The following is a 13,415-nucleotide window of genomic DNA, read 5'->3' as shown; positions in this document are numbered from 1 at the left end:
GACCTACACTGGACAAGTTATTTTCAGAGGATTCCCAGATGTTTTACTTAATAAAGTTGCAGCCTAGTTAAGCCACATTCACGGTATTTTCTTTTTCTTCTTGAGATGTCCAGGGCAATAAAATGAGGTAATTTTGTCATAAATGTTATGTGTATTAAAGCTGTAAGTAGTGAAGTAGCATGTAGTACTTGGTTAAGTTTCTAATCTAAAATATCCAAAATAATGCTTCTCTTCTTCTTGCTTATATCTGTTCCTACATTGTGGCTGAAGGAAATTATGGATGTTTTGCAAACTTCAGAGAAATCAGTTGAAGAGAGATACTCCAATAGGTGTATAGGTATCTACAGTGCATTTCAGAAATATCCTTGATGGACACTGTAAAGGTACGGTGCTCTATTGTTTCACTCTTCAGTCAGGAAAGATGAAGGAGAAGGAAAGAAGGAACTTATCTGAAGTGGTCACAGGAAATATCTAATATCATCTAACAAAAAGAAAGAAAGAAAGAAAGAAAGAAAGAAAGAAAGAAAGAAAGAAAGAAAGAAAGAAAGACTACCATTGTTTGAATCCATGCTGCTTGGCTGCAGCATGGAAAATCCTGGGATCAATAAGTGAAAAGAATGAAAAAGCACAAATGTTGATGTATCTACTGGGTATATGGTATTGGCTGAAATGTCTCCTAAATAGCTGACTGACCTGAGACATATGTGCATCATGGCTGGAACCCAGGTACTTGGCAGCAATGTCTGTGATGAAGTCAGCATCACAAATGGATGATATGTTCATGCTCAGGGGCTGTTTCCTATTTCTATAGACCTGTGGGAAAAAGCTATAATGATTAGGTGCATGAGGTCAGAGCTATAGGGAACTTAGCTAAGAAGCAAGGGTTTTCCTTAATTTTCTGTTGCTGAGTGAATGAAAATCTACAGTATGCAATGTATGGTTCAGAATAAAGAATCATAACATTGTCTAACTACAGTATTAACATGGCATGCTCACCTGTGAAATGACCCACTGATTGATTACTTTGAGAGGCTGAAGGGACTAGCATGACTTTGCCTTGTGATATTTTCCTGCTTCTCAGGTAACAATCACAAAACTCAATGATGACACTACCAAACAAAGGAAAACACCAAATACAACACTATCTACCAGTCACAATCTGAAAACATCCTTCTCATCTCTTCGCTCAGCATTACTAGAGAAGGTGTTTGACAACATGCTCATATGACACACGACACAGATAGTTACTACTTAGGTTATCTGAGCATCCTTCCCTCATTTACTTGCTATTGAGCCTATAGTACCTACAAGTGCTGTGACAAAATCAGAGCAGTCAGTGTACAATGTGTGTTCACATTATTGAAATTAGTCAGTGAAGATGTCCGTAGATACTGTATGCTGTATCACATATACATCTACAGATGTCCGTAGATACTGTATCACAAATGGTGATTTTCCTCATTTGTAAGATAGAAAATAAAATGACATTTACAGAGTTTTTCATATAGCAAAACTTATTTCTAGAGCCTATAACTAAGCATTCATCTGCTACAATGTATTTATAAAAACAAAGATAAAAGTATTTTTATTAATTTTGGGGTTTGTTTTAATCACAATTATGATTTCCAGATAACCTCTCAGAAAACATGGAACCTTCTGAACAAATAACTACTTACTACAAATGTACACATATCTGAACAGGTTTGAAGCGATGCATCTGCTCTTTGATGTCTTTTGTGATAATGAAGGTGGCAGCTTTTATGGAAGAGGGAAAACAGAAAGTGTGTTGGCTGCATATAACATGAGCCAAGCAAACATGCATCTAAATACTAAACAGCCATCAATTAAGTAATAGTACGGCAACATTTACACTATTCTTACCCTATCTTGCACAGCTGCTGATACAAGATAGACTTGGCTTGAAGACTTTCAATATGAGGTTAGAATAAAACAGTGAAATGAAAATACCACCAAGCCGCAGCCCCCAACAGAAGAGTAAAATGAATGTTCTCCCACCTGTTGTTTTAACTGATGTACTAATCTGTCTTTCTCTCGTTTAAGAGCCATTACTTCCTCTTGAGTCTTCTTCTTCTTTGAAGCAGACAGTTCAAGCAAGGCTATGTTTGCATCTTTTTCACTGATTGCAGCAAGCAGTGCTTCCTGCCTGATAAAATAAAATTAAAAAATGCTATTGTTTCTCATTTAAATAAATCAGAAAACACATCGGAATATTTCTTGTAAGTGATAATTGAAAAATCATTTATACTTTGAGTAGTCATCCAGTTGCAAACTGTGGCAGGTGTCATGAAATCATGAAAAGACTATGTGCCAACAAATTAACAGAATGGGCTCTCTCTTCATCCAAATATTTCACATGACATTTAGCTGAATACATGTAGTACATTATACAATGCAATTTTTAGAAACGTTCTTTGAATTCTGTCATGTTAGAAACAGTCTTGGGCATATAGTTTTAAAACACACTTTGCTTAATCCAAGTAAACTTGTCACTAAAAATTCATATTAGAAATATCTAACAAGAAAGACTTAAATGCAACAAATTAAATATATTTTTCCAATCAGTTCTTTGTCTCTGCCTCCTGGAGATTTCACCACACAAATGACAGGTCTCTGGACCTCCCTCTCATTTACTCAACATTTTCCTATTATTTATAAGCATCAAGCAGGATCTGTTTTTAAATTATCAGTGAGTACCATAATGCAAGAGTAATTTCTGGCAAAAAGTGAAAATGATGAAACATGGACTTCAGGGTTACTCCCTCTCCTTCTCTCACTCCTCCTTCCTCTTAATCCATGCTTTGGAGTCATTTGCATGTGCCAGCCATGGCATTAATTAAAATAATCCTGCAATGGAGATGCAGGGAGTCATGAAGGGATGTGGAAGGATCTTACTCCCCCTTACATTCCCAAGCATCCTTGAAGTCAAGACAATCTTTCCCTTAGTTTCTTAAATAATAAGAAGAATGTATTAGATTTGTGTAATGTGTGCAATGAGAGAAACAAAATATTCCAGCTCAGAAAAAACACATAGTATATAAAAGCTTTCTGAATAGAATACATTATGGCTTAGGTCTTCCTCCAGAAATACGTAAGATCAATCATGAGAAAAAATAAACACAGATAAATGAGTCATACATTAACCCTAAACTCCACCTGTTAATAGCTGTAAGAATATGGCTCATGAACTTCATACAGTCAAGGTAAGCTAACAGGCTGGAATTTTTATGGCCTCCAAGCTTACCAGCAAAAATGTCAAGAGAGCTATATCACTTTTATTTCAAAGTTTCTAATGTATTAATGTAAATATTTAGAGGACAATATTTCTGGTGGAGCCAAAGAAAAACAACCCATATATTCTGCTCTCAAAGATATGAGATATGGATTAATTTTAGATAAACAATTGCATTTTATACATAGACTTAAAATTCTCATTTATTATTCTGCCTGTTCATTATAATCAAAGTTTCTTTGTTTTTAATTCTATTTTTTACAAATCATGCATAGAAGGATGCCATATTTCTCCAACAGTCTTTGTTTAAGTACAAAGTGACATTAGAAAGCTTAGTTTTATAATTATTATTAATCACAAAATATGTGATTACATGAAACTAGCTAAGCTTAATGATTTGATTCTTCAGTTGATAACAGACATTTTTATTACCATACATAACTAAAATTACAAGCAAAAATTCGCCATAATGTCCAATGGTTTTTGTTAACTAAAAGAATATTTCTGAAATAGTCAGTTTTTTTCATTAGCTTCCATTGAGCAACCAATTTTTGTCAGTATCTTGAACAAACCTTTAAGACGGCTTTTGCTGTATTAGTCTTGCTTTCAGGACAGCTAGAATAAAAATGTGCACTGCTTTACTACATTAATGCTAATGGGCTCAAAGCCATTTTATTATTTGTTGCTATTAAAGTAGATACATCAGATGAATATCAAGTTATACCATACCTAGAACTTCTAATAGGAAGTAGAATATATAATCACTGTTTGGATGTGCAGTTGCAAAAGTTCACAGAATGGTCAGAATAAAAACCTAACAAACGCAGGCTGAGTACGGACTAGATGGCCATATGGCTGATTTTCCAGTGGTTCTTAAATCTGGTTAAGTTAGAAGTTAAGATATGTAGATACAGTTGCATATTCTCTAGTAGGTTTCACTTTATATATTTGCCAGCTGGTGGATTTCAAATTTTCAGTTGCTACATTGTCATATTTTACTAAGTGTAATACAGAGTTTACCCAGCTGTAAAAGAAGAGGACTCTCTCAAAGAATCATGTGGAGAATGAAAATGTTAGGTCAACATCAAGGGATAATTTTTTGTCAACTGCTAAGGAAACTAAATAAGCTGCTGTAGTGAATCTTTATATTTCCTCCAGAATTAAACTGGCAGTGAGGCCCCAAATCTGAATAGAGAGCAAGGGCAGTCACAGGTATTGGTAAATCTGGTAGCATTCAGACAACTGACACTTAGATTTACTCATATTTGTCTTTATTTTTCTACCTGCCAAAAATGCCATATGTACTTGAGACCATAGAAGTGTGTGGATTTGTAACACTATACAACCCCACTTTTAAGAAGCAGATGGGTACACAAAAAATCTTCTGAATATCAAGGGAGCAATCCAAAAAATGTTGCCAAGTCTGCACTCTGGGTCCTCCAACTCAGTGGACACCCAGACATGCAGACCTACAGCAGTGTTTCATAACCAATGGCTTATGTCCCCCACATACACACAGGGGTATGAAAGGCAATCTAAGGGGGTTGCAAGGCACTGACAATTTTTTACAATCTAAAAACCCCAAAAATCTTGATCCCCAACTCCCTGCATACCCTTGCTCTCAATATCAATTATTTTCTGTCAACCTCTCAAAACATGCACAAAAAATACAGGGTTAACATTAAAAGAAAAGGAGTACTTGTGGCATCTTAGAGACTAACAAATTTATTTGAGCATAAGCTTTCGTGAGCTACAGCTCACTTCATCGGAAGCATGCAGTGGAAAATACAGTGGGGAGATTTTATATACATAAAGAACATGAAACAATGGGTGTTACCATACACACTGTAACAAGGGGGGGGGGGAAACATTTTGTAGTGATAATCAAGGTGGGCCATTTCCAGCAGTTGACAAGAATGTGTGAGGAACAGTGGGCGGGGGAGGGGAATAAACATGGGGAAAAAGTTTTACCACCATCAACCTCAGCCTGGACCAGTCCACACAAGAGATACACTTCCTGGACACTACCGTGCTAATAAGCGATGGTCACATAAACTCCACCCTATACCGGAAACCTACTGACCGCTATGCTTACCTACATGCCTCCAGATTTCATCCAGACCACACCACACGATCCATTGTCTACAGCCAAGCTCTACGATACAACCGCATTTGCTCCAACCCCTCAGATAGAGACAAACACCTACATGATCTCTATCAAGCATTCTTTCAACTACAATACCCACATGCTGAAGTGAAGAAACAGATTGACAGAGCCAGAAGAGTACCCAGCAGTCACCTACTACAGGACAGGCCCAACAAAGAAAATAACAGAACGCCACTAGCCATCACCTTCAGCCCCCAACTAAAACCTCTCCAATGCATCATCAAGGATCTACAACCTATCCTGAAGGACGACCCATCACTCTCACACATCTTGGGAGACAGGCCAGTCCTTGCTTACAGACAGCCCCCCAACCTGAAGCAAATACTCACCAGCAATCACACACCACACAACAAAAACACTAACCCAGGAACCTATCCTTGCAACAAAGCCTGTTGCCAGCTGTGTCCACATATCTATTCAGGGGACACCATCATAGGGCCTAATCACATCAGCCACACTATCAGAGGCTCGTTCACCTGCACATCTACCAATGTGATATATGCCATCATGTGCCAGCAATGCCCCTCTGCCATGTACATTGGCCAAACTGGACAGTCTCTATGTAAAAGAATAAATGGACACAAATCAGACGTCAAGAATTATAACATTCAAAAACCAGTCAGAGAACACTTCAATCTCTTTGGTCACTCGATTACAGACCTAAAAGTGGCAATTCTTCAACAAAAAAACTTCAAAAACAGACTCCAATGAGAGACTGCTGAATTGGAATTAATTTGCAAACTGGATACAATTAACTTAGGCTTGAATAAAGACTGGGAGTGGATGAGTCATTACACACAGTAAAACTATTTCCCCATGTTTATTCCCCCCCACCTATTGTTCCACACACATTCTTGTCAACTGCTGGAAATGGCCCACCTTGATTATCACTACAAAAGGTTCCCCTCCGCCCCTCACTCTCCTGCTGGTTATAGCTCATCTTAAGTGATCACTCTCCTTACAGTGTGTATGGTAACACCCATTGTTTCATGTTCTCTGTGTATATAAAATCTCCCCACTGTATTTTCCACTGCATGTATCCGATGAAGTAAGCTATAGCTTACGAAAGCTTATGCTCAAATAAATTTGTTAGTCTCTAAGGTACCACAAGTACTCCTTTTCTTTTTGCAGATACAGACTAACATCGCTGCTACTCTGAAACCAGGGTTAACATTGTTCTCATTGTTACTGTTATTTTTATACTAAATGTTAGAAGATCATGAACATTTTTGACTTTGATTAAGAGGTCATCAACCTGAAAAGGCTGAAAGAGCATAAACTCTGCTGATGCCTTTTCATTGGGACTAAGAGACATAGATCATGCATGACTTGAATAGTGACACAGTAACAATCCCAAAGTAGACAATCCAACTGTATTTGACCAGGAGTTTTGGTTAACCAGAGTTCAGTTAATCAGATTGAACTATATATTCTACCAAAGATAACATTTGATTACTCTCTCTTGTCTGCTTAAATTATCAAACAAGTGGTAGCTCAAAACAATATGCATTATCATGACATATACCACTATAATCATTGAGGTTAAAAAAAACAAGAGCCAGACTATGACAGACCTTTATACAGGCGTATATAGGGACACTAGAAGCCCTCCCCATCTTTTTGTGACCCATGCCATGTGGTCCTAATGCCACTGCAGTCCCTGCACTCAGACTCCATTAAATTCCAGGAAGACATAGCTTAATAAAATAGGATATTGGAGGTTTTACTAATTTATTTTAGGTGAAGTGAACTGAGTGTTCATGGGAGAGGCCAGATGCACAGCCTTGGAGCCTAAAGGTCTCTGTTGTTTCATAGAAAATGTGCAGCTCTGACAGCAGCTGTGAAAAATTCACCACACTACCTTGCCAATGGGCCTGAAACCTCCTCTGAAGGGAACTCTGAGATTGAGAGGGCAGTTCAGCTTCTATGCCTATTAAGGGTGGTAACTACTGCCACTGTTGCTGGTGGATTTTAAAGCCATGGAACAAGAAATTAAGTGGCAACAAATTTCATATTCACTATCAAAACAGCCATTAGATGGTAATGACTTTCTCATTAACCAACATGGACTAAATTTGATTCAGTGACCTAAAAAGATGGGAAGTTCCATATATAAATCTCCCCAAGTCAGAGATGTACCATTCTTACCCTGGCACTACTAGAAATTGAGGCCTACAATGTATGCCCTCTGAACATACAATTTGAAAATTAGGGTTTGAATGGCACTGAGTACAACATAGAGTCTGATACAGTCTCCTGTTCACAAACTTAAAAGCATTAGCATCATTTATCATTCTTAATTACATCCCAAGTCAGCAAAAGTAGTAAATATCAAAATACAGTTCTATAGAGATGTTATCACGTATTGCAGCCAAAATGTCTCCTTAGTGTTTAATAAACAATAGTAATAAAAATACATTTTAAAATAATTTATTAGAGCAGTGAATTTAAAAACATTCTCCAGCATTAATATTTACAGACAGCAATCCTTTTTGCTAATAGTAACTTGTCCCCGTGCCCCCAAACTAATCTATTACATAAGTATTAGAGTAATATTTCTAACATCAAGAAAAATTAATCCAGCCTTACACGGTCAAATTAGAAAAATCTCTAAATTAACAAAATAGTCCCTAAATCCATCAGCATTTTCTTCCAATTTTAATGAGAATTCCTTCTTATTAGTATTGCACTTTGAATCCCTTTTATCCATGTAAGGAAGTCATTCTTGCCATTCCTCCAAAAAACAAAACAAAAAACAAAATAAGCAAAATATAGTTAACTACTAGAGAAAAATACTGCTGAAGATGCAGCTAAAATATCAAAATCTGGTTGTGTATTGCAGTTACATGATGGCTGTGAGGAGGGAGGGTAGTGACGTCCCAAGGCTGCACACTCGCTTTGACTGGTGACTGCAAAGCCCTATGGAATCTTGCAGCTGATCAGCTCCCAAGCCAGCCAACTGGCTAAAAAAGACAGTGAATGCAACAGTTTCTTCATTATTGCATTTGCCTGACAGATTCACTCAGCTGATCAGACAATGAGAATTTTGAGACACTGGGGAGAGTCATTTGTTGATTTGGGAAGTTTTGGGGAGGTTTGTCTACTTTAACTTATTTTTGTTTTCTGTATTACAGTTTAGGGCCTAATTGTGCAACCTTGGCTCATGCTGAATAGTAATTATTCAAGCAAGTAGTAACACTGAAGTTAGTGTCTTCAGACACTACTTACTTGAGTAAATACTACTCAGTATAAGGGTTGCAGAATCAGGCCCTTAGAAGGAGGCGGTAGTTTACATGCTTAAAACTAATTTCCTATCTGTGCATCTACAGTTCATTTTTTGTCACATATTCATGAGCTATTTGAAACATTTTGGACCCCATTCAAGAACAAGGTAAGTCTTTAGGATACGCACGTTTTTATGCAAATTATGGTCAGAGTAATTAGAAAGGGAAATGACTTATTAGAGCATAAAGTTCATTCCTCAGAAATGGCAGTATGCAGTGCTCCACCCAGAGAAATGTATCAGTTATTAAAATGATAATACAATGGATTTTACACAAAGGCACAGTACTTTAAAAATTTGTACAACCTGCCTTTTTTGTGTAACAGATCAAAAAAATTTATTAGCAATGGATGAACTGACTTGGATACTAAAATCAAGCTGAACCTTTACTGAAAGCCTAAGCTAAATCTTTTGAGGTTCAAAAAGTTTACTTTTAATTTTTGGGCTCCTCTGTGCTCTGGTTCCATCTTGGATTAGAAATGGAAGTACTAGAATACTCTGAGCATTGCAAAGCTTGTTTTATTTCCAGCATGGTTGGCAGCAGATTCTGAAATCTCATGTATCAGTCTTGTTTCCACTCCTACTTTACAGATCCAAAAAAGTTCAGATATATTCGGACACTACATGTTTGAACCTGCAAAGCTTCTGAGATGTGTTGACTCCCTACTGAAATTCAATAAAATATATATCTAACCACTACTCTCTGCTCAGCTTGAATATAGATTACTATTGATTTAAAGATAATACATAAAGTGAATAATTCATCTTGACGGTTATCTAATATGCACAGAAGAATAGGATTGCTACCTCTCATGTCTGAAGTCTGCTTAAGTAAAAGTTTGTGTAGCATTTGGCAATACATTCACTCCAGTCATATACTTCTGATTATGGTCACAAACTACATTCAGAGGACATGCATTTTGGGCTATAGAGAAAAATCATAAGCAGTACATGATTACTTAAATGTTACTTAAAGGTTTAACATCAACAATGAAGCACAACATTTATTAACTTTATTAATGTTCATAGTATCTTATATTAATATATCAGCTTACTTTCCAAATGATCCCAAAGCAGTTTACAGATATTGGCCAAATTCACAACTAGCATATGAGGTGCAACTCTAATAACTGGTTTGGATGAATGCAACTCATTTCTGATGTTCTCAAAATATTGTTGGATCCCAAGGGTGCAAATTGTGGGAGTGTGTGTGTGATGACATTCTTCCATTCAGTAAAATTATCAACACCCAATGCTAATTAGTACACTGCTATTTTAAAAACATCTTCAGACAGATGATACTGTTTGGACGAGGGACAGTTGGCTTAATCTCAACCTGTACAGAAACAATGTTCTGCTTCGGTATCAACAGTAACATACGGAGGGTTTGTGGATAGTCCATTGGATCCACAGGTTTGGTTAATTCAGAGTATTTAACTCTCTCATATACAGCATTCATGTGCCCTTTTTAGGTGACAGACCCTCAGTAAATTACCTTAATAGCAAAATCAGGCAATAAGTTTGGTGTTACCTTATGAAAACATCTGACTATGCCCAGTTTACTTAGGCCCAGATTCTGCTACTCTTACTAATGTCTGACCTTACTCAGCAAGCAGTCCCACAGATTTCATTGGGACTTCTTGTTGCTAAGTTACTACTCAATGTGAGTGAGGGTGGCAGAATCGAGCCCTTAATTTGATGTCTCTGGGAGCAAGTTTGTGGCCCATTTCTAGAACTAATAAACAAGGATCCAGTTCAGCAACATTTTTAATCAGAATTACTTATATGTTTAATGTTGTGCATGTGCTTAAGTATCTTGCTCACAGGGACAATAAACAACTAAATAGCTCCACTATCTAAAGGGCTAAAACCTGTAGTCCGTATTAATGCAAAACTCCCACTGAAGTCACTGGGAGTAGCTTTAAAGTATGTTAACCATTTTTATTTACACAAAAATATTGGCTATGGGACTTCAGAAAGTATAAGATATGTAAAGCTGCACATATTTAAGTGTGAGCATAAAACTCGCAAAACACAACCCCTAGATGATCTCTAAACAACAAATAGAGGCATATACTATAAGTTTGTGAAACAGGCTGTTTTGGACTGAAAAAAAAATTACTTAATATAAAAAGGAAGCCCAAGCATGCTAAAAGGAAGATAAGATAATGCAAAGAGAAATAAATCCATGAAATAGTCTGCTGAATGCCAAACTGAAAAAGTATACTGTACACAGTATTTTATCAAACTGCAGCCTAAACAAATGTCAAAAGGAATAATTTCTTTAACAAATACGGGCAACAACTGAGGAAAAAGGGTTGTTCACTAACATATATTTAGTCAAGATTAACAATGGATAAAAGAATGTACTAAGAACAGATTTAATAACCCTAAACTGTCATTCACCTTGTAGGAGGTATTCAAGATACAGCTAATAAAACACACAAAAAATGGTTTTAACCACTCTGAAAAAAATTCTCTGTAGACTAAAACATTGAAGGATGACCACTAAGATAAATGCTCTCTTTTGAGTGCTGCCTTGCCGTTAACCTTCATAAGGAGTCTCACAGAAACCTACAACCGTAATACATTGCATTGCTACGTTTGACAGTCAGTTTAAAAGGGAACTTCGTAAATGCTTCTATTTTATTCCCTGACTGTGTTAGTTTATCAATAATTTTCTCAGCTTTAATAACAGAACCCATGACAATTTTTAGGGGTGGAAGCTGCAGACAGTACAATTATCACATAAATAAAATGCCAACATTAAGATTTATAGAAACAAGATTCTCTAACAAGAACCTTTACAGTCTTGATTACTTGTGCCATTCTGCATAAAATACAAAAATGCAATTTAAAATGTAGCCATTAAAATAATTCAAGTCAGAAATGTTTGAACTAATGATATATACAGAGTACACAGCCCAGTTCTCATGTGCTAATCATACCGAGGAAGAAAAAAAACAGCTCAATCAACTTTTCCCCTTTAATTATTGTTTTCTTTCCCTCATGACCCTGAGTATTCAACCTTAAGTTCAGTAGGAGGTGGCTTGAGATAGACAGTGATGAGAGATCCTGTTTGAAACAGCTTCTCTCTGTCACCCTAAAGAAAAAAACACTGTATGTTAAAACATGCCGTTAATCCATTATGGATGCACATGCATCTTTAGAAAATAAACAACGGAACATTATCTGTATTTTTAAATAGAAAATGTGTCGATTGCCTGCATCAATGTAAAAACTGTACATTCTACAACAGAGCCACTGGTCTAACTCTGCATTCAGTTACAGAGGTGTGAATCCAGAGTCTCTATTGACTTCACTGGGATTACTCTGGAATTATATTTCTGGAGCTAAAAGCAGAATTTGGTCCATGCAGATTACATATTATTATATAATCGGTGAGGGCACTATTTATAAACTATTCCATTTAAAAGCTAAACTATTTAAAAACTGTTTTCAAACAACAACTCTCTTTAGTGTAAGCTATTTTCCGAAAAAATAAACAATAATATGAAATAGCAATGCCGGGGAAGCTGAATACCTCTGTGCCAAACCATAAGTGCATCAAGGGTTCTAAACAGCATAGAGTTATTGGGGAGCAAAGACAGCAATGTCAAGAAGGCTCTTTTCAGAGTAGCAGCCGTGTTAGTCTGTATCCGCAAAAAGAAAAGGAGTACTTGTGGCACCTTAGCGACTAACAAATTTATTTGAGCATAAGCTATCATGAGCTACAGCTCACTTCATCAGATGCATGCAGTGGAAAATAAAGTGGGGAGATTTTATATACACAGAAAACATGAAACAATGGGTGTTACCATACACACTGTAAGGAGAGTGATCAGGTAAGGTGAGCTATTACCAGCAAGAGACAAAAGAAGGTTCTTGAAACACCAATGGCTTGGCATCAAAGCACTGGCTTCCTCTGCCTCCAGCATATCCATATGCCCCCAGTCCCACCAATCTAATCACTCTCCTCCACATCATCCTCTTTCCTTCACAGTTGGGGGATTCTTGCACCCTCTGCACCACCCTGCTCATACTCTCTTGCCCACCATGAGATGTTGAGGGGAGGCTGAGTGCCCATGTAGAGAGGACATGAGGATAAGAAGGGGAGTGGAGTGAACTTGAGATTGTGAGCAGGAATTCAAAAGATGGCAGGGTTGTGCAGAGGAGCACAGAGAAGTTGCATTTGATTTGGAAGTTCAGAATGCAAGAAATGTAGAAGAGAGAGTCATCAAAATGCAGTTCTCTTTCCATCCTCCCCTTGCCTCCCGCATTTCTCTTAGAGCAATCTTTTCCTCCCTCATTTCCCACTATGTCCCCTCTCCCCATTTAATATCTATGTTTTTCATATTGGCAGCACTGAATAATTCTTTTATTTTCCAGCTGCCTAAAATATACAAATGGAACTTTTGTCTAAAAAAAATAATTAAGAAAAAAAATTAGGTGCAATTTTAAAGGCACATATGGGAGCAGAGTACCTAGTGAACTCCCACGGACTTTCCATTAGGGCTAGGCATACAATTCCCCTGTGTGCCTTTGAAAACCACCCCCTTAGTCCCTGTCATAATATACTTTTTACTTATTAACTTGTATTTTGTTTCATTAGTGGCAGATAAAGAAAACAGATCCCTTGGAGAGGAGATATATCTGTCCATTAAACTAATTACATCATAGTCTCACAGACCATGTCTTTCCAATAACTGCCATAT

The 13,415-nt window shown here is 37.0% G+C and overlaps 1 protein-coding gene across 19 annotated transcripts in view; it reads right to left on the bottom strand.

Moving 5' to 3' along the window:
* ERC2 (ELKS/RAB6-interacting/CAST family member 2) overlaps positions 1–13,415 on the bottom strand; it is an 840,901-nt gene that overhangs the window by 222,847 nt on the left and 604,639 nt on the right. For 14 of the 19 annotated variants that reach the window (XR_012669214.1, XR_012669216.1, XR_012669218.1 and 11 more), the window contains 2 exons: positions 2,017–2,164; positions 694–813 (listed from right to left, as the gene is read on the bottom strand). Coding sequence is in view for 1 of the 19 variants with exons in the window: in XM_075130329.1 (XP_074986430.1) it covers positions 694–813; positions 2,017–2,164 (268 nt within the window). In the remaining 18 variants the exon portion in view is untranslated. The remainder of the gene's footprint in view (positions 1–693; positions 814–2,016; positions 2,165–13,415) is intronic. The other 5 variants (XR_012669221.1, XR_007357655.2, XR_007357657.2 and 2 more) reach the window with 1 other exon arrangement.

The sequence above is a fragment of the Caretta caretta genome, chromosome 7 (assembly GCF_965140235.1).
Source record: "Caretta caretta isolate rCarCar2 chromosome 7, rCarCar1.hap1, whole genome shotgun sequence".
Classification (NCBI taxonomy): domain Eukaryota; kingdom Metazoa; phylum Chordata; order Testudines; family Cheloniidae; genus Caretta; species Caretta caretta.
Note: the sequence above shows the minus strand (reverse complement) of the source record. Positions and strands in the feature narration are given on the sequence as shown.